Source organism: Salmo salar, chromosome 20 (genome assembly GCF_965601325.2).
Source record: "Salmo salar chromosome 20, fSalSal1, whole genome shotgun sequence".
Classification (NCBI taxonomy): domain Eukaryota; kingdom Metazoa; phylum Chordata; class Actinopteri; order Salmoniformes; family Salmonidae; genus Salmo; species Salmo salar.
Genome location: NC_138310.1, coordinates 37,655,720 through 37,677,500, shown reverse-complemented (window position 1 = coordinate 37,677,500; position 21,781 = coordinate 37,655,720). Strand labels below are relative to the sequence as shown.

The 21,781-nt window shown below is 46.6% G+C and overlaps 1 protein-coding gene across 3 annotated transcripts in view; it reads left to right on the top strand.

The window, feature by feature from the left end:
- LOC106580556 (dedicator of cytokinesis protein 8) overlaps window positions 1–21,781 on the top strand; it is a 125,726-nt gene that overhangs the window by 16,304 nt on the left and 87,641 nt on the right. For 2 of the 3 annotated variants that reach the window (XM_045703289.2, XM_045703287.2), the window contains exons 2-5: window positions 5,695–5,809; window positions 15,461–15,636; window positions 16,753–16,824; window positions 19,028–19,136. In XM_045703289.2, the coding sequence (XP_045559245.2) occupies window positions 5,695–5,809; window positions 15,461–15,636; window positions 16,753–16,824; window positions 19,028–19,136 (472 nt within the window). Of the gene's footprint in view, window positions 1–5,694; window positions 5,810–9,486; window positions 9,609–15,460; window positions 15,637–16,752; window positions 16,825–19,027; window positions 19,137–21,781 lie in introns of those variants that run through there. The other variant, XM_045703290.2, reaches the window with a different exon arrangement.

The following is a 21,781-nucleotide window of genomic DNA, read 5'->3' as shown; positions in this document are numbered from 1 at the left end:
GTTTTCCACCCCTACTACTAAATGTTAGGTTTATATCTCAGCAGCAATTGTTCGAAACTACAGTTGGAGATATGTACGCATGATGAGTTGATTTGGATACTGTACAGGAATATACTGTACAAGAATGCAATCATGGCATTGTATAGGAGCTTTTTTTGATTCCAGCCCTAACATCCCAACATCCCAACTCAAAGTTGTATGTTTACAGTTGGTGTTATATATTGCCAACCCACGGAACATCCAGTCTAGACTCGCATTCCTTAGCCATACATAAAGGTGTGGAGCATACCAGAGGTATTCTTGAGTGATGGCCCTTGTATTATGTAACTCTCCTGCCAAACTCTCCACTGGAGCAGTGGTGTTATCTGTGTTTTATGCCATGCCTCCTGTAATATGGGTGAACTATCCTTTTACCAGGAGCCCACTCACACACTGCCTAGTCTCATGTGGTCACTGAGCGTGTTAGGAGAAGCTGCAGCCACATTGCTCTGAAGGTCAGGACCTGGGGGGATGCAGGCAGTCGAGAGGAGAGCAGTATGCCAATGAACATAGAGCAAAGTTCAACCAGTTAAGAGAGCCAGAGCAAAGTTCAACCAGTTAAGAGAGCCAGAGCCACACACACCACACACTGGTACCAAATTCACACTCCATTCACAAGTTAAGTTGACAAAAATGGTGTTGGTGGAAACCTGTATAAATGGTGCTAGACTGAAATTAAACTACAGACTGCTTTTAGACTGGCAGTTTCTGTTGGCTAGCATCACATGGCAGTCCTGGAGTTAAGATGCCCACGAAATTGTGTTGGTTTGGGAAGGGGTGGAGGCGATGTTTAGTGGCAGATCCATCCTAAACAATGGCCACCGTGACTTAATGAACACAGAGAGCAGCAGCACATGAACAGCATGGGGACTGGAGGAGAAGCAGGGACACTGACCCATTTGGCATGAACAGCGTGGGGACTGGAGGAGAAGCAGGGACACTGACCCATTTGGCATGAACAGCGTGGGGACTGGAGGAGAAGCAGGGACACTGACCCATTTGGCATGAACAGCGTGGGGACTGGAGGAGAAGCAGGGACACTGACCCATTTGGCAGTGCCCCTCAAAGACTCCCAACTCCACACAATACAGCCCTGTTGCGCCACACACACCACACACACACACACACACACACACACACACACACACACACACTGAGGGACTTTTCATGCATTTTCTTTATAGCAGAGTAGGAAAGAAGAAAGGGTATTGTGTACCCGTTGGTAGAGGACCAATGACATGCTGGATTAATGCGTCTATAACCAGAGTAGTTGAGCATTTCATAGAAAGATGAGATGTGATTCAAACGAGGATGCTTGCTCTATTTCTGTCTCTCTTTCTCTGTCGGTCGGGCTCTCTGACGGTGGTTTTCTTATTTTCAGACACCAAGAGACACCCCCCCCCACCTTCTCTCTCTCCTTGCACGCACACGCACACACACAAACACACACACCTCGATCTCTTTATGCGCTCCATTCTACTGTCTGTAAGATTTTCTGCTTGATCCGTTTGCATGGCTGTTGGTTTGGCAACAGTCTTTCTACAGCTCCCATTCTAGTCTTTAAGGGAAAACAAAGGGCTGATCTAGTAGCCAATGAGTACCAAATGACACATTATTACCCACAAAGACAAGGGTTTTATTGAAGCTGACGGTTCTCTCTCTTCTCCTCTCTCCTTCGTCCTCTTTTCCATCCTCTCTCCTTCGTCCTCTTTTCCATCCTTTCTCCTTCGTCCTCTTTTCCATCCTCTTTCGTCCTCTCTCTTTCGTCCTCTCTCCTTCGTCCTCTCTCTCTCCCTCAATCCTCTCTCCTTCGTCCTCTTTTCAATCCTCTCTCCTTCGTCCTCTTTTCAACCCTCTCTCCTTCGCCCTCTCTTCCATCCTCTCTCCTTCGTCCTCTCTTCCATCCTCTCTCCTTCGTCCTCTCTTCCGTCCTCTCTCCTTCGTCCTCTCTTCCGTCCTCTCTCCTTCCTCTCTTCCGTCCTCTCTCCTTCGTCCTCTCTTCCGTCCTCTCTCCTTCGTCCTCTCTTCCATCCTCTTTCGTCCTCTCTCTCTCTCCCTCCATCCTCTCTCCTTTGTCCTCTCTCTCCCTCATCCGCTCTCCTTCGTCCTCTCCTCTCTCCTCTCTCCTTCGTCCTCTCCTCTCTCCTCTCTCCTTTGTCCTCTTTCTCTCCTCTCTCCTTCGTCCTCTCTCTCTCCCTCCTCCTCTCTCCTTCGCCCTCGCTCTCTCCCTCCATCCTCTCTCCTTCGCCCTCGCTCTCTCCCTCCATCCTCTCTCCTTCGCCCTCGCTCTCTCCCTCATCCTCTCTCCTTTGCCCTCGCTCTCTCCCTCCATCCTCTCTCCTTCGTTCTCGCTCTCTCCCTCCATCCTCTCTCCTTCGTTCTCGCTCTCTCCCTCCATCCTCTCTCCTTTGTCCTCTCTCTCCCTCCATCCTCTCTCCTTCGTCCTCGCTCTCTCCCTCATCCTCTCTCCTTCGCCCTTGTTCTCTCCCTCCATCCTCTTTCCTTCGCCCTCTCTCTCTCCTTCCATCCTCTGTCTCTCCCTCATCCTCTCTCCTTCGTCCTCTTTCTCCCCTCTCTCCTTCGTCCTCTCTTCCATCCTCTCTCCTTCGTCCTCTCTCTCTCCCTCCCTCCTCTCTCCTTCGTCCTATCTCTCTCCCTTCCTCCTTTCCCCCCTCGTCCTCTCTCCCTCCTCTCTCCTTCGCCCTCTCTCTCCTTCGCCCTCTCTCTCTTCCGTCCTCTCTCCTTCATCCTCTCTCATCCTTCTCCTTCCTCTCTCCCTCCATCCTCTCTCCTTCGTCCTCTCTCCCTCCTCTCTCCTTCGTCCTCTCTCTCCTGCCTCCTACTTAGTAGTGTGAATGACATGTGAATGACTCTAGAACAGGGTTCATCAACTAGATTCAGGCACAGGACAATTTTTTTTCTTGAGCGGATGGTCGGGAGGGCTGGAACATAATTACAAATAAATTGACCGCAAGAATCCAAAACAGATATAATATTTGACAAAAACATAATCAATTCAAACCTTGTTTACATATGTACAGTGGGGCAAAAAACGTATTTAGTCAGCCACCAATTGTGCAAGTTCTCCCACTTAAAAAGATGAGAGAGGCCTGTAATTTTCATCATAGGTACACGTCAACTATGACAGACAAAATTAGAAAAAAATATCCAGAAAATCACATTGTAGGATTTTTTATGAATTTATTTGCAAATTATGGTGGAAAATAAGTATTTGGTCACCTACAAACAAGCAAAATTTCTGGCTCTCACAGACCTGTAACTTCTTTAAGAGGCTCCTCTGTCCTCCACTCGTTACCTGTATTAATGGCACCTGTTTGAACTTGTTATCAGTATAAAAGACACCTGTCCACAACCTCAAACAGTCACACTCCAAACTCCACTATGGCCAAGACCAAAGAGCTGTCAAAGGACACCAGAAACAAAATTGTAGACCTGCACCAGGCTGGGAAGACTGAACCTGCAATAGGTAAGCAGCTTGGTTTGAAGAAATCAACTGTGGGAGCAATTATTAGGAAATGGAAGACATACAAGACCACTGATAATCTCCCTCGATCTGGGGCTCCACGCAAGATCTCACCCCGTGGGGTCAAAATGATCACAAGAACGGTGAGCAAAAATCCCAGAACCACACGGGGGGACCTAGTGAATGACCTGCAGAGAGCTGGGACCAAAGTAACAAAGCCTACCATCAGTAACACACTACGCCGCCAGGGACTCAAATCCTGCAGTGCCAGACGTGTCCCCCTGCTTAAGCCAGTACATGTCCAGGCCCATCTGAAGTTTGCTAGAGAACATTTGGATGATCCAGAAGAGGATTTTGAGAATGTCATATGGTCAGATGAAACCAAAATATAACTTTTTGGTCAAAACTCAACTCGTTGTGTTTGGAGGACAAAGAATGCTGAGTTTCATCCAAAGAACACCATACCTACTGTGAAGCATGGGGGTGGAAACATCATGCTTTGGGGCTGTTTTTCTGCAAAGGGACCAGGACGACTGATCCGTGTAAAGGAAAGAATGAATGGGGCCATGTATCGTGAGATTTTGAGTGAAAACCTCCTTCCATCAGCAAGGGCATTGAAGATGAAACGTGGCTGAGTCTTTCAGCATGACAATGATCCCAAACACACCGCCCGGGCAACGAAGAAGCATTTCAAGGTCCTGGAGTGGCCTAGCCAGTCTCCAGATCTCAACCCCATAGAACATTTTGGAGGGAGTTGAAAGTCCGTGTTGCCCAGCGACAGCCCCAAAACATCACTGCTCTAGAGGAGATCTGCATGGAGGAATGGGCCAAAATACCAGCAACAGTGTGTGAAAACCTTGTGAAGACTTACAGAAAACGTTTGACCTGTGTCATTGCCAACAAAGGGTATATAACAAAGTATTGAGAAACTTTTGTTATTGACCAAATACTTATTTTCCACCATAATTTGCAAATAAATTCAGAAAAAATCCTACAATGTGATTTCCTGGATTTTTTTTCTCATTTTGTCTGTCATAGTTGAAGTGTACCTATGATGAAAATCACAGGCCTCTCTCATCTTTTTAAGTGGGAGAACTTGCACAATTGGTGGCTGACTAAATACTTTTTTGCCCCACTGTATATGATCACATGTCTCTCTATTATGCGTGGGAAACACATTTTTTAAATTCGAATCACTTGGAGCTGATTTCCTGGTGTTTATATATATATAAGCAATAAGGTCCGAGGAGGTGTGGTATATGGCCAATAGACAACGGCTAATGGCTGTTCTTAGGCACAACGCATCGCGGAGTGCCTGGACACAACCCGTGGTATATTGGCCATAAATAACAAACCCCAGAGGTGCCTTATTGCTTTTATAAACTGGTTACCAACGTAATTAGAGCAGTAAAAAGAAATGTTTTGTCATAACCGTGGTATACAGTCTGATATGCCATGACTGTCAGCCAATCAGCATTCAGGGCTCGAACCACCCAGTTTATATATATATATATATATATATATATATATAACCTGCGGGCCAAATTCAGTCCCAGCGGGTCGCAAGCTGGGGAATCCTGATCTAGAACCTCTCCCCTCCTTCTTCCACACACGTTGCTTAGTAGTGTGAATGACACTGATATCCAGTAAATGACTTTGATGCAGGATGTTTTTACTCAGTGACCAACATTAACCCTTACCATAATGACTGTGTCATTCTGCCCCTCCAAAAGGGAAAGGAAAGGGGGATACCTAGTCATTTGTACAACTGAATGCATTCAACTGAAATGTGTCTTTCACATTTAACCCAACCCCTCTGAATCAGAGAGGTGCAGGGGGCTGCCATAATCGACATCCACGTATTTGGCGCCCGGGGAACAGTGGGTTAACTGCCTTGCTCAGGGGCAGAACGACAGATTTTTACCTTGTCAGCTCGGGGATTCGATCCAGCAACCTTTCGGTTACTGGTCCAACGCTCTAACCACTAGGCTACCAAAAAGATCATGAGATCAACGTTTGTGTGTATGTGTGTGTGTTTGTGTCACACTCGCCTGAATTGTCTCTGCCGGCTCTCTTATACCTCTCTATGTCCACTCTTTCTCTTAGCTACCTTTTTTATAATATCTGTTTTGTTGTACACCTCGAAGAGTTTCTCCTCTCCTCTGTTTCAGACACTCGTCTGCTGAGATCAGGAGACACTTCGGTGGGAACTATGGGTCCCCCCAGGCCTCCAAGCAACATAGTCGTCACAGCTCCAATGCATCAGTCTCGACTTGCTCCACCGTGGTGAGTTACAGTACTACTGTACAACTAACTAGACCCTTTCATGGGTAGAGGGAAATAGCACTGTGGTGTACTATTTAGCTCCCCTTTAGGAGAAGGATTCTGACTGAGACTCTCCCGCAGCATGTTGTGCTGTAGGCCTAATAATGTGTTCCTAAAGAGGGATTTTCTCCCATGGACATTCAGTGACTCCTCACTTATTGTCTGTCTGTCTGTCTGTCTGTCTGTCTGTCTGTCTGTCTGTCTGTCTGTCTGTCTGTCTGTCTGTCTGTCTGTCTGTCTGTCTGTCTGTCTGTCTGTCTGTCTGTCTGTCTGTCTGTCTGTCTGTCTGTCTGTCTGTCTGTCTGTCTGTCTGTCTGTCTGTCTTCCTGATTCCTGCTTACAAGCAAAAATTAAAGCAGGAAGCACCAGTGACTCGGTCTATAAAAAAGTGTTCAGAGGAAGCCGATGCTAAGCTACAGGACTGTTTTTCTAGCACAGACTGGAATATGTTCCGGGATTCTTCCGATGACATTGAGGAGTACACCACATCAGTCACTGGCTTTATCTGTAAGTGCATTGAGGACATCGTCCCCACAGTGACTGTACGTACATACCCCAACCAGAAGCCATGGATTACAGGCAACATTCACACTGAGCTAAAGGGTAGAGCTGCCGCTTTCAAGGTCCGGGACTCTAACCCGGAAGCTTATAAGAAATCCTGCTACGCCCTGCGACGAACCATCAAACAGGCAAAGCGTCAATACAGGGCTAAGATTGAATCATACTACACCGGCTCCGACGCTCATCTTATGTGGCAGGGCTTGCAAACTATTACAGACTACAAAGGGAAGAACAGCCGCGAGCTGCCCAGTGACACGAGCCTACCAGACGAACTAAATCACTTCTATACTCGCTTCGAGGCAAGCAACACTGAGGCATGCATGAGAGCATCAGCTGTTCCGGATGACTGTGTGATCACGCTCTCGGCAGCCGATGTGTGTAAGACCTTTAAACAGGTCAACATTCACAAGGCTGCGGGGCCAGACGTAATACCAGGACGTGTAATCCGAGCATGCGCTGACCAACTGGCAAGTGTCTTCACTGACATTTTCAACATGTCCCTGATTGAGTCTGTAATACCAACATGTTTCAAGTAGACCACCATAGTCCCTGTGCCAAGAACACAAAGGCAACCTGCCTAAATGACTACAGACCCGCAGCAATCACGTCCGTAGCCATGAAGTGCTTTGAAAGGCTGGTAATGGCTCACATGAACACCATTATCCCAGAAACCCTAGACCTACTCCAATTTGCATACCGCCCAAACAGATCCACAGATGATGCAATCTCTATTGCACTCCACACTGCCCTTTCCCACCTGGACAAAAGGAACACCTATGTGAGAATGCTATTCATTGACTACAGCTCAGCGTTCAACACCATATTACCCTCAAAGCTCATCACTAAGCTAAGGATCCTGGGACTAAAGACCTCCCTCTGCAACTGGATCCTGGACTTCCTGATGGGCCGCCCCCAGGTGGTGAGGGTAGGTAGCAACACATCTGCCACACTGATCCTCAACACTGGAGCCCCCCAAGGGTGCGTGCTCAGTCCCCTCCTGTATTCCCTGTTCACCCACGACTGCATGGCCAGGCACGACTCCAACACCATCATTAAGTTTGCAGACGAGACAACAGTGGTAGGCCTGATCACCGACAATGATGAGACAGCCTGTAGGGAGGAGGTCAGAGACCTGGCCGGGTGGTGCCAGATAACAATCTAACCCTCAACGTAACCAAGACTAAGGAGATGATTGTGGACTACAGGAAAAGGAGGACCGAGCACGCCCCCATTCTTGTCGACGGGGCTGTAGTGGAGCAGGTTGAGAGCTTCAAGTTCCTTGGTGTCCACATCACCAACAAACTAGAATGGTCCAAACACACCAAGACCGTCGTGAAGAGGGCACGACAAAGCCTATTCCCCCTCAGGAAACTAAAATGATTTGGCATGGGTCCTGAGATCCTCAAAAGGTTCTACAGCTGCAACATCGAGAGCATCCTGCCTGATTGCATCACGGGACCTCCAGGACCTCTACACCAGGCGGTGTCAGAGGAAGGCCCTAAAAATTGTCAAAGACCCCAGCCACCTCAGTCATAGACTGTTCTCTGTACTACCACATGGCAAGCGGTACCAGAGTGCCAAGTCTAGGACAAAAAGGCTTCTCAACAGTTTTTACCCCCAAGCCATAAGACTCCTGAACAGGTCATCAAATGGCTACCCGGACTATTTGCATTGTGTGCCCCCCCCAACCCCTCTTTTACGCTGCTGCTACTCTCTGTTTATCATATATGCATAGTCGCTTTAACTATACATTCATGTACATACTACCCCAATTGGCCCGACCAACCAGTGCTCCCGCACATTGGCCAACCGGGCTATCCGCATTGTGTCCCGCCACCCGCCAACCCCTCTTTTACGCTACTGCTACTCTCTGTTCATCTTATATGCATAGTGACTTTAACCATATCTACATGTACATACTACCTCAATCAGCCTGACTAACCGGTGTCTGTATGTAGCCTTGCTACTTTTATAGCCTCGCTACTATATATAGCCTCGCTGCTGTTATTTTTCACTGTCTTTTTACTGTTGTTTTTATTTCTTTACTTACCTATTGTTCACCTAATACCTTTTTTGCACTATTGGTTAGAGCCTGTAAGTAAGCATTTTACTGTAAGGTCTACACCTGTTGTATTCAGCGCACGTGACAAATAAACTTTGATTTGATCTGTCTGTCTCTCTGTCTTGTTTTAAGTGCACTAATACCTCTCTATATTTGTCAGGCTTTAGGTGTCAAGTCTTTGTCTCTCTGACTGTCTGACTCACTGACTCTAGGCTTGAGCCCTTAGATATTTCTCTCTCTGCTGCTAGTCAGCTGACTAGGCCAGAGGAGGGAAAGTTGGCCCATCCCCTAGTTATTATGGTTAATCTTTAGCCTGCTTGGGAAATGGGTCAGGGCCCAGTCTACTGTAGAGGGATGGGACGGCCTGCTTACCTTCCAGCTTATACTGGCAAATCTGTTATATCTGTGGATTTGCGATGCGGGAGAGAGTTTATTTAATACCATAATCGAATGATATTTTCCCATGGTGCACCATCAGTGGAGGAGATCAGTGGAGCTGCAGGCAGATGTGTGGGATGATTATTTGTATGATTCATCTCTCTATTTGTAGGACTTATAATGATGAGTGTTGTTATTAGTAAGTCATTTCCAAAATGATGGATCGCGTGTGTGTTTGTGTTATGCTTGTCTGTCTATGCCCACTTTTGTCAGTGTACACTTGCTCGTTTGTGTGGTTCTATCGCAAGAAACATAAAAGCTGATTGGAGGAGGCCTTGTTGATGTCACTTCCTGTAGACATGTGTTTTACCGAACTTGAACTTACTGCTGCTCCGTACCTAATCAACCCCTGGTCACTTCCCTTACCTACTTCATGTAGGGACCTAAAACCATTAGATGGGTATTAAGGATGATGGCTCCACGTTGCCCTCTGAAAGGCTAGGACTAGGTTCCACCATATTGCTTATACCTATCCAATCCTTTTACATCTACCAAAGTGTCTTGGGGTGGGGGCTAGGAGTCACTTTGGAGTTGTGTAAGAGTGTCTTTGAGTCTTACAAGAGCTTGTGGTTAACTCTTCTAGAGGAAGAGAGTTGTCAGAAACCAGTAACTGCCAGTAGTCTGTACAGGCTGTAGATTCTTGTTTCCGGAATGCGCCATTTTGTGAACTTCCCTCTTACATGTTGAGTATTTAGCGGGGTAAGTCTACTTCCAATTCAGTGTACCTGTGTTATATTTCTACTAACAGTCATCTAGAGACCTACACTTTTCTGTTTCAAATGTGTGAAGCATCCAGTGTTGTGAGGTTGGAGGCAGGTAATGTGGTGTTAGACTGCGTATTTGGTACAGACTGTACAGGGGTTCAGCTTGGGGAACTAGGCTACGGGTTGTTCATTAGGCTGAAATGACACATTGCAGAGTTGGGTAGTATAACTGTCTTGCTGTTAGGGATAGGCAAGATGTATCCTCAGATATCTTTTTGCCAAAATACAAAACACCACCAAGAGTCCAGACAAAACTCAACACGTATTTGTACATTTTGTATAAAAATCGATACCTTTTTACAAGTATTGTAAAATATAATAACAAAATGCACAAAGTGATTAAAACATGTATTCCAGCATTAAAATTGCTTACTGCTTCAGGAGAAACGGTGTGGTAGTCTAATAGTCTGACTGCTGGTAGGACAACAGCCTGTTGCTGGCCTGGCTGAGAGCACTGCTCCATAGTGCAGCATACCTGGGAGTTGGGACAGAGGCATGCATACATTTGAATTTATTTGTTTCATTTGGCTCCCATGCTAAGGAAGGGAAAGAGAATATATATTATGGAAGGAGATATGCAGCCATGATTCCCAAGCATTAAAATATCTGGGGTTCACTAAAAGAAGTGAGGGAGAATTAGGATGCTTGTCCAGATTCACTCCTCACACTAAACACAATACAAACTATGAAGTCTTGAACCATCTGGTAAAGACAGCGTTTACAAAACAGCTGGTAGCACAACTGTTCACTTTTTCTGGGCATTTTCATTTTAGTCTGCTGCGGTATGTTGCACACTAAAGCAGCCGTTTTTATGATCAGATATCCTGTCATCTGCACAGGTTTCACTCTACAGCCCTCCCTGAGAAACACCTGCACTACTCCGCTTTCATACCATGCCACCATATAGCCCCCGCATACAACCCATAGAAATGAATAAAGATACAGATCTGGAATACGTATTTCTATAATGCAGCCTCATCTACGATAGTCATTGGATGGCCTTCTGTGGTGATAAAAAAATCCTGTTTATTTCTTTGACTCTTATCACAGACTTGATTGGGATAAGGCTGAATGTTATTGCATTGACTGGATATTGCTGTAACAATATGATGTGATTTAAAGGGAACATGCTCTTCTCTCCAGTTTAGAGTGGTGATTTATAGATATTCATCTCTTCTATAGTGGGATCTAAGCTCTTCTGAAGTGCTCTCCAGATTATCCTCCATTCAGATCGTTGCTTGAGTTGGCAGATTTCTGAGCCACACGTCACACATTACCGTATAGTAACTACACTACTGTATATGTAACCCCACAGTTACTGCCATAGTGATGTAATTAGAACAGAATTTGGCAAGTTGCCTTTGACTACCGTTCAGTTATTGTTTTGTGTGTGTCTTACAGCTTCCATGTGAAGAGTAATTCCATTGAACACCACAATAGTTACAGAGTTAGCTACACAGCACAACACTAACTTAACAATAACTGTTGTGGGTTTTTGTCTGGAATTATGTTACACACGTGACACTTCTCTCTTCTGATCTGCGTTTGACGGGTCTTTATGTCAATCATATGAGCTGTCATGAGGGGGACTCAGCCACCCCTTAGGAGTTAGAATAGGGGGATAGTTACCCAGGGGTTTCAGAGGGTTATGATGAGGATTTATAGACTAACGTGATAAGAAATAAACCATTAAAAACTTCTATCTAAATCAAAGTATAGACTAACATGCAAGCACACAAATATACACACACATACCCAATACACATGTACAGTTTAAATGTAAAGTTTCTATGGAAGGTATATGAGCTCAGTCCTCTCGTTCCTTGACAGGTCTGAGGTTGTTGAGAGCAGAGTCGTGATCAAACCTGTCCTCCTCCTCCTCCTCCTCCTCCTCCTCCTCCCAGCTCTCTAAAATGCCTCTCTGCTCTCTCTCTCTCTGCCTCTCTCTCTCTGCCTCTCTCTCTCTGCCTCTCTCTCTCTGCCTCTCTCTCTCTGCCTCTCTCTCTGCCTCTCTCTCTCTGCCTCTCTCTCTCTGCCTCTCTCTCTCTGTCTCTCTCTCTCTGTCTCCTCTGCCTCTCTCTCTCTGCCTCTCTCTCTCTGCCTCTCTCTCTCTGCCTCTCTCTCTCTCTCTCTGCCTCTCTCTGTCTCTCTCTCTGTCTCTCTCTCTGTCTCTCTCTCTCTGTCTCTCTCTCTCCTGTCTCTCTCTCTCTGCCTCTTTCTCTCTGCCTCTCTCTCTCTCTCTGCCTCTCTCTCTCTGCCTCTCTCTCTCTGCCTCTCTCTCTCTGCCTCTCTCTGCCTCTCTCTCTCTGCCTCTCTCTCTCTGCCTCTCTCTGTCTCTCTCTCTCTGCCTCTCTCTCTCTCTCTCTGTCTCTCTCTCTCTGTCTCTCTCTCTCTGCCTCTCTCTCTCTGTCTCTCTCTCTCTGCCTCTCTCTCTCTGTCTCTCTCTCTCTGCCTCTCTCTCTCTGCCTCTCTCTCTCTGCGTCTCTGTCTGTCTCTCTCTCTCTGCCTCTCTCTCTCTGTCTCTCTCTCTCTGCCTCTGTCTCTCTGCCTCTCTCTCTCTGTCTCTCTGCCTCTCTCTCTGCCTCTATCTCTCTGCCTCTCTCTCTGTCTCTCTCTCTCTGTCTCTCTCTCTCTGCCTCTCTCTGCCTCTCTCTCTGCCTCTCTCTCTCTGCCTCTCTCTCTCTGCCTCTCTCTCTCTCTGCCTCTCTCTCTCTGCCTCTCTCTGCCTCTCTCGCTCTCTCTCTCGCTCTCTCCCTCTCTGCCTCTCGCGCTCGTTCTCTCTCTCATTAAAATAACATAAAATTGATCAGAAATGCAGTGTAGACATTGCTAATGTTGTAAATAACTATTGTAGCTAGTTTATCATATTAAAAGGCTAATTGATCATTAGAAAACCCTTTTGCAATTATGTTAGCACAGCTGAAAACTGTTTTGCTGATTAAAGAAGCAATACAACTGGCCTTCTTTAGACTTGTTGAATATCTGGAGTATCAGCATTTCAGGGTTCTATTACAGGCTCAAAATGGCAAGAAACAAAGAACTTTCTTCTGAAACTCATCAGTCTATTCTTGTTCTGAGAAATGAAGGCTATTCCATGCGAGAAATTGCCAAGAAACTGAAGATCTCATACAACGCTGTGTACTACTCCCTTCACAGAACAGCGCAAACTGGCGCTAACCAGAATATAAAGAGGAGTGGGAGACCCCGGTGCACAACTGAGCAAGAGGACAAGTACATTAGTGTCTAGTTTGAGAAACAGACGCCTCAAAAGTCCTCAACTGGCAGCGTCATTAAATAGTACCCGCAAAACACCAGTCTCAACGTCAACTGGCAGCGTTTTTAAATAGTACCCGCAAAACACCAGTCTCAGTGTCAACTGGCAGCGTCATTAAATAGTATCCCCAAAACACCAGTCTCAATGTCAACTGGCAGCGTCATTAAATAGTACCCACGAAACACCAGTCTCAACATCAACAGTGAAGAGGCGACTCCAGGATGCTGGCCTTCTAGGTACAGTTTCTGTCCAGTGTCTGTGTTCTTTTGCCCATCTTAATCTTTTCTTTTTATTGGCCAGTCTGAGATATGGCTATTTCTTTGCAACTCTGCCTAGAAGGCCAGCATCCCGGAGTCGCCTCTTCACTGTTGATGTTGAGACTGGTGAAAGAAATGTGTGTTTTTTGCCAATTTTAAGTGCACACTTGTTGTTTGTGAACATTATTATTATATAATGTTGTATGTTTTTCCCCCAACACCACTTTCCATCAATTTGTAGAGCAGACCCTCATGCTAAATTATGTCCAAAGATTTTTTGAAATCAACAAAGCATGAGAAGAGTTTGCCTTTGTTTTGTTTGTTTGTTTGTCAATTAGGGTGTGCAGGGTGAATACGTGGTCTGTCGCACGGTAATTAGGTAAAAAGCCAATTTGACATTTGTTCAGTACATTGTTTTCACTGAGAAAATGTACAAATCTGCTGTTAATGAAAATGCAGAGGATTTCCCCAAGGTTTCTGTTGACGCATAACCCACGGTAGTTATTGGGGTCACATTTGTCTCCACTTTTGTGGATTGGGGTGATCAGTCCTTGGATACAAATATTGGGAAGATGCAGCAGGCCTTTTTGGGTTGGAGGGTGTGTATTTTGTCCTGTAGTTCATTCAATGTAACTGTAGAATCCAGTGGGTTCTGGTCGTCTTTAATAGTTTCTAAGATTTGTTTTTGATCATGTATATGTTTTTGCTGTTTCTTCTTTGTTATAGGGCCAAAGGCATTGGAGAAGTGGTTTACCCACACATCTCCGTTTTGGATAGATAACTGCTTGTGTTGTTTAGTGTTTTACAATTTCCCCAGAAGAGGTTAGATCTCTCTCTCTCTCTCTCTCTCTCTCTCTCTCTCTCTCTCTCTCTCTCTCTCTCTCTCTCTCTCTCTCTCTCTCTCTCTCTATGCCTCTCTCTCTCTCTCTCTCTCTCTCTCTCTATGCCTCTCTCTCTCTCTCTCTCTCTCTCTCTCTCTCTATGCTTCTCTCTCTCTCTCTCTATGCCTCTCTCTCTCTCATGCCTCTCTCTCTCTATGCCTCTCTCTCTCTATGCCTCTCTCTCTCTCTCTATGCCTCTCTCTCTCTCTGCCTCTCTACACCTCTCTCTCTATATCTCTCTGCCTCTCTACACCTCTCTCTATATACCTCTCTCTCTCTATGCCTCTCTCTCTCTACACCTCTCACTCTGCCTCTCTCTCGCTCTATGCCTCTCTCTCTCTCTGCCTCTCTCTCTATGCCTCATGCTCTCTCTCTCTCTCTCGTATGCCTCTCTCTATATGCCTCTCTCTTCCTGCCCCTCTTTCTCTCTGTTTGTACTTAAACAATGCGTGTTAGGTTCTTGGTTTGTTTCCAGGCATTCCTTTCATTGAAGCCAAGGAATACATATCTGGAATAATCTGACTCTAAGCTCTATCAATGACACATTTAGATGCACTACAGTGGTTTATTCATAACCTTAAGAATGCCAACATGTAGTTGCGTGGTAACTTTTTGCCTTAACCGTTTCCTGCCTGTGCCCTCTGCATGAAACTATTTCTCTCTCTCTTTTCTCGCTCTACCGCTCTCTCTCTGTCACCGTCTCCTTCGCCCCTTCTCAACTTCCTCTCTGATTCAGAGGGGTTGGGTTAAATGCGGAACACACATTTCAGTTGAATGCATTTAGTGGTACAACTGACAAGGCCTTTCCCTTTACATTAAGAACACCTTCCTAATCTTGAGTTGCACTCCCCCGTTTGCCCTCAGAACTGCCCCAATTTGTCAGGGCCTGGACTTTACAAGGTGTTGAAAGTGTTCCACAGGGATGCTGGCCCATGTTGACTCCAATGCTTCCCACAGTTGTGTCAAGTTGGCTGGATGTCCTTTGGGTGGCGGACCATTCTTAATTCACACAGGAAACTGTTGAGCATGAAAACCCCAGCAGCGTTGCAGTTCTTGACACAAACTGGTGCACCTGGCACCTACTACCACACCCCGTTCAAAGGCACTTAAATCTTTTGTCTTGCCCATTCACCCTGAATGGCACACATGTTCAGTCAATGTCTCAATGGTCTCAAGGTCTTTAACTTGTCTCCTCCCCTTCATCTACACTGATTTGAAGTGGATTTAACAAGTGACCTCAATAATGTAATGGAGGAAAAGTTAATGTCTATGTCATGAAAAGACCAAGTGTTCATAATGTTTTGTACACTTGCTGTATATAATAGTATGATATCTGTCTGTCTCTACCCTTTCCCCTCTCTCTCTGTCTCTCCAGCCCCAGTCGTATGACGCGGTGGAGCCCTTGGACCTGGAAGAGTTTCTGATGTCACAGCTGCGGAGTGGAGACTCCGCCCTCATGCAGGAGCTTGGAGATTTCCCCGACGACGGCCTGGAAGTAGAACTGGTGGAGAAGGAGTGTCGGACCGTACGCCACTCTGTACCGGAGGAGGGGTGGGTCGCATGGTCACATGATCAATGTAGAATAAACTCAACCATGTTACTAGATTGCTTATCAAATCAAATTTATTTATAAAGCCCTTACATCAGCTGATATCTCAAAGTGCTGTACAGAAACCCAGCCTAAAACCCCAAACAGCAAGCAATGCAGGTGTAGAAGCACGGTGGCTAGGAATAACTCCCTAGAAAGAAACCTAGAGAGGAACCAGGCTATGAGGGGTGGCCAGTCCTCCTCTGGCTGTGCCGGGTGGAGATTATCACAGAACATGGCCAAGATCTTCAAATGTTCATAGATGACCAGCAGGGTCAATAATAATAATCACAGTGGTTGTCGAGGGTGCAACAGGTCAGCACCTCAGGAGTAAATGTCAGTTGGCTTTTCATAGCCGATCATTCAGAGTATCTCTACCGCTGTCTCTAGAGAGTTGAAAACAGCAGGTCTGGGACAGGTAGCACGTCCGGTGAACAGGTCAGGGTTCCATCGCCGCAGGCAGAACAGTTGAAACTGGAGCAACAGCATGACCAGGTGGACTGGGGACAGCAAGGAGTCATCAGGCCAGGTAGTCCTGAAGCATGGTCCTAGGGCTCATGTCCTCCGAGAGAGAGAAAGAAAGAATTAGAGAGAGCGTGCTTAAATTCACACAGGACACCGGATAAGACAGGAGAAATACTCCAGATATAACAGACTGACCTTATGCCTATCAGATCCCCACATATCTAGGAGAGAGCAGTGAGGGTCTAGAGTTCTGGATTAGACATTGATTTAAGCCTGGCTATTAATCCAATAGTCCCAGTAACTTTCTCCACTATCAACCTATATCTGTGTCCAGATGACACCCCGCCCACTAGTTCCCTAGGTCCCACTTCTAATGGAATAGAATAAGTATACCTCAGAAGGCTCTTACAAGCCAAGAGGGTGTGAAATAGTGAACATATTCTGACAGTGGTATTTTGTTTTAGGATTGTCACTCACCTTGAACATGATGTTACAGATAGTGCTGATGAGATGGGAATGCAGAATGAGGGAAAAAGATTGTGTGTGCATGTAATGAGTGTGTGTGTGCTTTAACATCCTTCTCATTCCCTCGCTGACCGCCTATATCTCTGTAGGGTGGAGTTGGATTCCCATGTCAGGGACTGTGTTCAGAGTTACACCCAGCCCTGGCTGATGGTCAGCAGGAGGTAAACTTCCTTTGATCAACTCTTAGACACATTCAGGGGCTGCTTTCTTTCCTAATCTCCTTTCCCTTGTGACTACTGACCTGTAAAATGCTAGATATGTGTACGCTAGTGGTCATTAACCCTGGACTACCCGGAGAGCTACCTGCTGTGCAGGCTTTGGGCCAGCATGACTAAAGGCTGCACACCAAGTGGCTCAGTCTTCAGGACCAGGGTTGATGACCACTGGTGCAGACAACACAGTGGAATCCTGTGCAGTGGTTTATACAGTGGAAACCTGTGCAGTGGTTTATACAGTGGAAACCTGTGCAGTGGTTTATACAGTGGAAACCTGTGCAGTGGTTTATACAGTGGAAACCTGTGCAGTGGTTTATACAGTGGAAACCTGTGCAGTGGTTTCCTTCTCAGATGCACCACCAAGGCTGTCTGTCTGGTCTGGTCTGGTCTGTTTGGTCTGTCTGGTCTGTCTGTCTACAGAGAGATGTCTGAGAGACCGTGATAGACAGATGGGTTATCTTCACACATACCACATACTGATTACTTATCACAGCCTAGGCCCACTGTCTACTGCTGGTACACATACACTACCGGTCAAAGGTTTTAGAATACCTACTCATTCAAGGGTTTTTCTTTATTTTTACTATTTTCTACATTGTAGAATAATAGTGAAGACATCAAAACTATGAAATAACACATGGAATCATGTAGTAACCAAAAAAGTGTTAAACAAATCAAAATATATTTTATATTTGAGATTCTTCAAATAGGCACCCTTTGCCTTGATGACAGCTTTGTACACTCTTGGCATTCTCTCAGCCATCTTCACCTGGAATGCTTTTCCAACAGTCTTTTACTTCACTCTGCGTTCCGACTCATCCCAAACCATCTCAATTTGGTTGAGGTCTGGGATTGTGGAGGCCAGGTCATCTGATGCAGCACTCCATCACTCTCATTCTTGGTAAAATAGCTCTTACCCAGCCTGGAGGTGCGTTGGGTCATAGTCCTGTTGAAAAACAAATGATAGTCCCACTAAGCCCATACCAGATGGGATGGTGTATCGCTGCAGAATGCTGTGGTAGCCATACTGGTTAAGTGCGCCTTGAATTCTAAATAAATCACTGACAGTGTCATCAGCAAAGCACCCCCACACCATCACACCTCTTCCTCCATGCTTCACGGTGGGAAATACACATGCGGAGATCATCCGCTCACCCACACGTGTCTCACAAAGACATGGCGGTTGGAACCAAAAATCTTAAATTTCACTCCAGACCAAAGTGCACATTTCCATCGGTCTAATGTCCATTGCTTGTGTTTCTTGGACCAAGCAAGTCTCTTCTTATTATTGGTGTCCTTTAGTAGTGGTTTCTTTGCAGCAAATTGACCATGAAGGCCTGATTCACTCAGTCTCCTCTGAACAGTTGATGTTGAGATGTGTCTGTTACTTGTTCTCTGTGAAGCATTTATTTGGGCAGCAATCTGTGGCGGTCCTCATGAGAGCCAGTTTCATCATAGTTCTTGATGGTTTTTACGACTGCACTTGAAGAAAACTTTAAAAGTTCTTCAAATTTTCCACGTTGACTGACCTTCATGTCTTAAAGTAATAATGGACTGTTGTTTCTCTTTGCTTATTTGAGCTGTTCTTGCCATAATATGGACTTGGTCTTTTACCAATTAGGGCTATCTTCTGTATACCACCCCTACCTTGTCACAACACAACTGATTGGCTCAAACGCATTAAGAAGGAAAGAAATTCCACAAATTAACTTTTAAGAAGGCACACCTGTTAATTGAAATGCATTCCAGGTGACTACCTCATGAAGCTGGTTGAGAGAATGCCAAGAGTATGCAAAGCTGTCATCAAGGCAAAGTGTGGCTATTTCAAGAATCTCAAATATAAAATACATTTTGATTTGTTTAACACTTTTTTGGTTACTACATGATTCCATATGTGTTTTTTCATAGTTGTGATGTCTTCACTATTATTCTACAATGTAAAAATATAGAAAAACCCTTGAATGAGTAGGTGTTCTAAAACTTTTGACCGGTAGTGTACACACACACAGTCAGTCTCCTGCTCAGGGTTTTCATCCACATCCTGGGGCTTTGTGTGTATGTGGGGGGTGGAATACTACATCTAATCTGCTCTGATAAGATAAAAAAGCCACTAGTTTATCAGTAACTGTGTGCGTGTGCGTGTGCGCAGGTGCCAGGGAGATAGTTGGAGTGCATATTCGGAGCGGGCAAGTCTACACAAAACTCTGCAGAAACAGACATTTGAGTCTGACGTCCAGCCAGAGAAACTAGAGACACCGGTAAGCACAATATACACAACAGTGCATACACAACAACAACAAAAAAGGGAATTCCAAAATAAATCCGGGTTTGGGTCCGTAAGGAGCAGTTTTGTCAGTCCCATTGTTATCAGAGGACCAACGTGTGTATTCAGAGTGTACTTTAGTAGGACATTCAGGTATCAGATCCAAAGATTACATTACGGAAGGAAATAATCAGAGAAACCATAATACCCTGGCTTTTCTATCAGAGAAAGATGACATGCCCAACATGAAACCTGAATAGTAGAGGTGTTTCAAGCTATATCTCCTGATTCCTCAGATTGATAGATATAGATTGTCTTTTAGTTTTAGAATCTCTGTTCTTGTGAGGGAATTCTAATCAGTGTGCAATGAAAGAAGGAGAGAAAGAAGTAGAGAAAATGAGTGAGAGAACAGAGCGAGGGAACCATAGAAAGCGAGACAGAGTGACGGGAGGGGTTGGGGAGCAGAGGGGGAGGGGTTGGGGAGCAGAGGGGGAGGGGTGTGGGGAGCGAGGGGAGGGGTTGGGGAGCGAGGGGAGGGGTTGGGGAATGGAGGGGTTGGGGAGCGAGGGGAGGGGTTGGGGAGCGAGGGGAGGGGTTGGGGAGGAGGAGGGTTTGGGAAGCATAACACTGAACATAGACGTGTTTTTCCTGTTTCTATTACCTCCATCCTGGCACCGTCTCCCTCATGTCTACCCAGCCTGACCTGCACACAATGAGATGTGAATATTCATGTAGTCCCCCTCTGCTTCCGACCTGCCCCAGCCAACATCCAGCTCTCTGTCCTGCCAAATCTCCAGCCAGCACCCAGCCAACCCCTCCTCCAGCCCCCTTCTCCAGCCTCCCACCTCTGTCAGTCCATAGTCCCAAACTCAAATCTCCAAGCCCTGAGAGTGAAGTCCCACTCCCAAGTCCCAAGGTCCATCCCTAGCTCCTCAGCCCCAGCCCCATCCCCAGCCCCATCCCCCAGTTCCATCCCCAGCCCCATTCCCAGCTCCTCAGCCCCAGCCCCATCCCCAGCCCCATCCCCCAGTTCCAGCCCCAGCTCCTCAGCCCCAGCCCCATCCCCCAGCTCCATCCCCAGCCCCATCCCCCAGCTCCATCCCCCAGCTCCATCCCCAGCCCCATCCCCCAGTTCCAACCCCAGCCCCATCCCCAGCTCCTCAGCCCCAGCTCCTCAGCCCCATCCCCATCCCCCAGCTCCATCCCCATCCCCCAGCTCCATCCCCAGCCCCATCCCCCAGCTCCATCCCCCAGCTCCATCCCCATCCCCCAGCTCCATCCCCAGCCCCATCCCCCAGCTCCATCCCCCAGCTCCATCCCCATCCCCCAGCTCCTCAGCCCCAGCCCCATCCCCAGCCCCATCCCCCAGCCTTACCAAGTCCTAATCACCCAAACCAAAGACCCTTGTTCCAGCCGTGTCTTTCCCATCCGCTCCAGGCCAAAGAGAGAGAGAGAGAGAGAGAGAGGGAGAGAGGGGAAGAACCGGCCTATTGTCAGTCAGCCTCTAATGGTCCCCTGCTTCACACTGGTCATTAGTAATCCTGTGGGATAGGGGCACAGCTAAGCAGGGCTGGGGGTGTGGAGGTTAGATGGAAGAGGGATGGATGTTTCCCCTTACATTTTTGGATTGTTGAAGAAGCCAAAATATTTCAGTAATTCAAACGAAATATTTGAAACTAAATTAGGCAGATTTACTGCAGGATTGCAACAGAGAAGAGGAATGAAGGGTGAGGGGAGTGCTGTGAGGAGGAAGGGGGCTGGTGGGGGGGGTGCTGTGAGAAAGAAGGGGGTTGGTAGGGTGGAGGGGTGGTGCTGTGAGGAGGAAGGGGGTTGGTAGGGTGGAGGGGTGGTGCTGTGAGGAGGAAGGGGGTTGGTAGGGTGGAGGGGTGGTGCTGTGAGGAGGAAGGGGGTTGGTAGGGTGGAGGGGTGGTGCTGTGAGGAGGAAGGGGGTTGGTAGGGTGGAGGGGTGGTGCTGTGAGGAGGAAGGGGGTTGGTAGGGGTGGTGGTGGTTGAAAACAGGACACAGCCTGAGAGTTCAGAGCTGTCCAGTCATATAGCTCAGTTGGAGTCTGATTCCATATGGACGTAGTGCTCTCTGATTAACTATGATCTCTCCATGGTGCTAGGGGGCACCCTTTCACTTAGAAGTTACTGGGCTCCCCTGGAGTTGAAACCCATTAGTTATGGATTCCATGAGCTTGTCTCGATTCTCTTGATGTTCACACACAGTTAATCATCTATGGACGTCTTATCTCTCCACTGCGATAGCATAGCAAGTTACCGGCCTATACACTTCAAGTGCTGCAATAATTTGGAACACTGATTTAGGCCTACATGCAATACACTTTAGTAAAATTATTTTGTTGGGAGAATTTAAAAAAAAATTGTTGGGAGAATTCAACATTATTTTCGGATTTTGACTATCTTCCATCCTCTTCCCACCTCCTCTCTCTCCCTGCCCTCCTCTCTCTCCCTGCCCTCCTCTCGCTCCCTGTCCTCCTCTCTCTCCCTGTCCTCCTCTGTCTCCTAATACCAGTCATTATTATTACAGGTGAAGTCCCCATCCCTGTCCTCCTCTCTCTCCTAATACCAGTCATTATTATTACAGGTGAAGTCCCCATCCCTGTCCTCCTCTCTCTC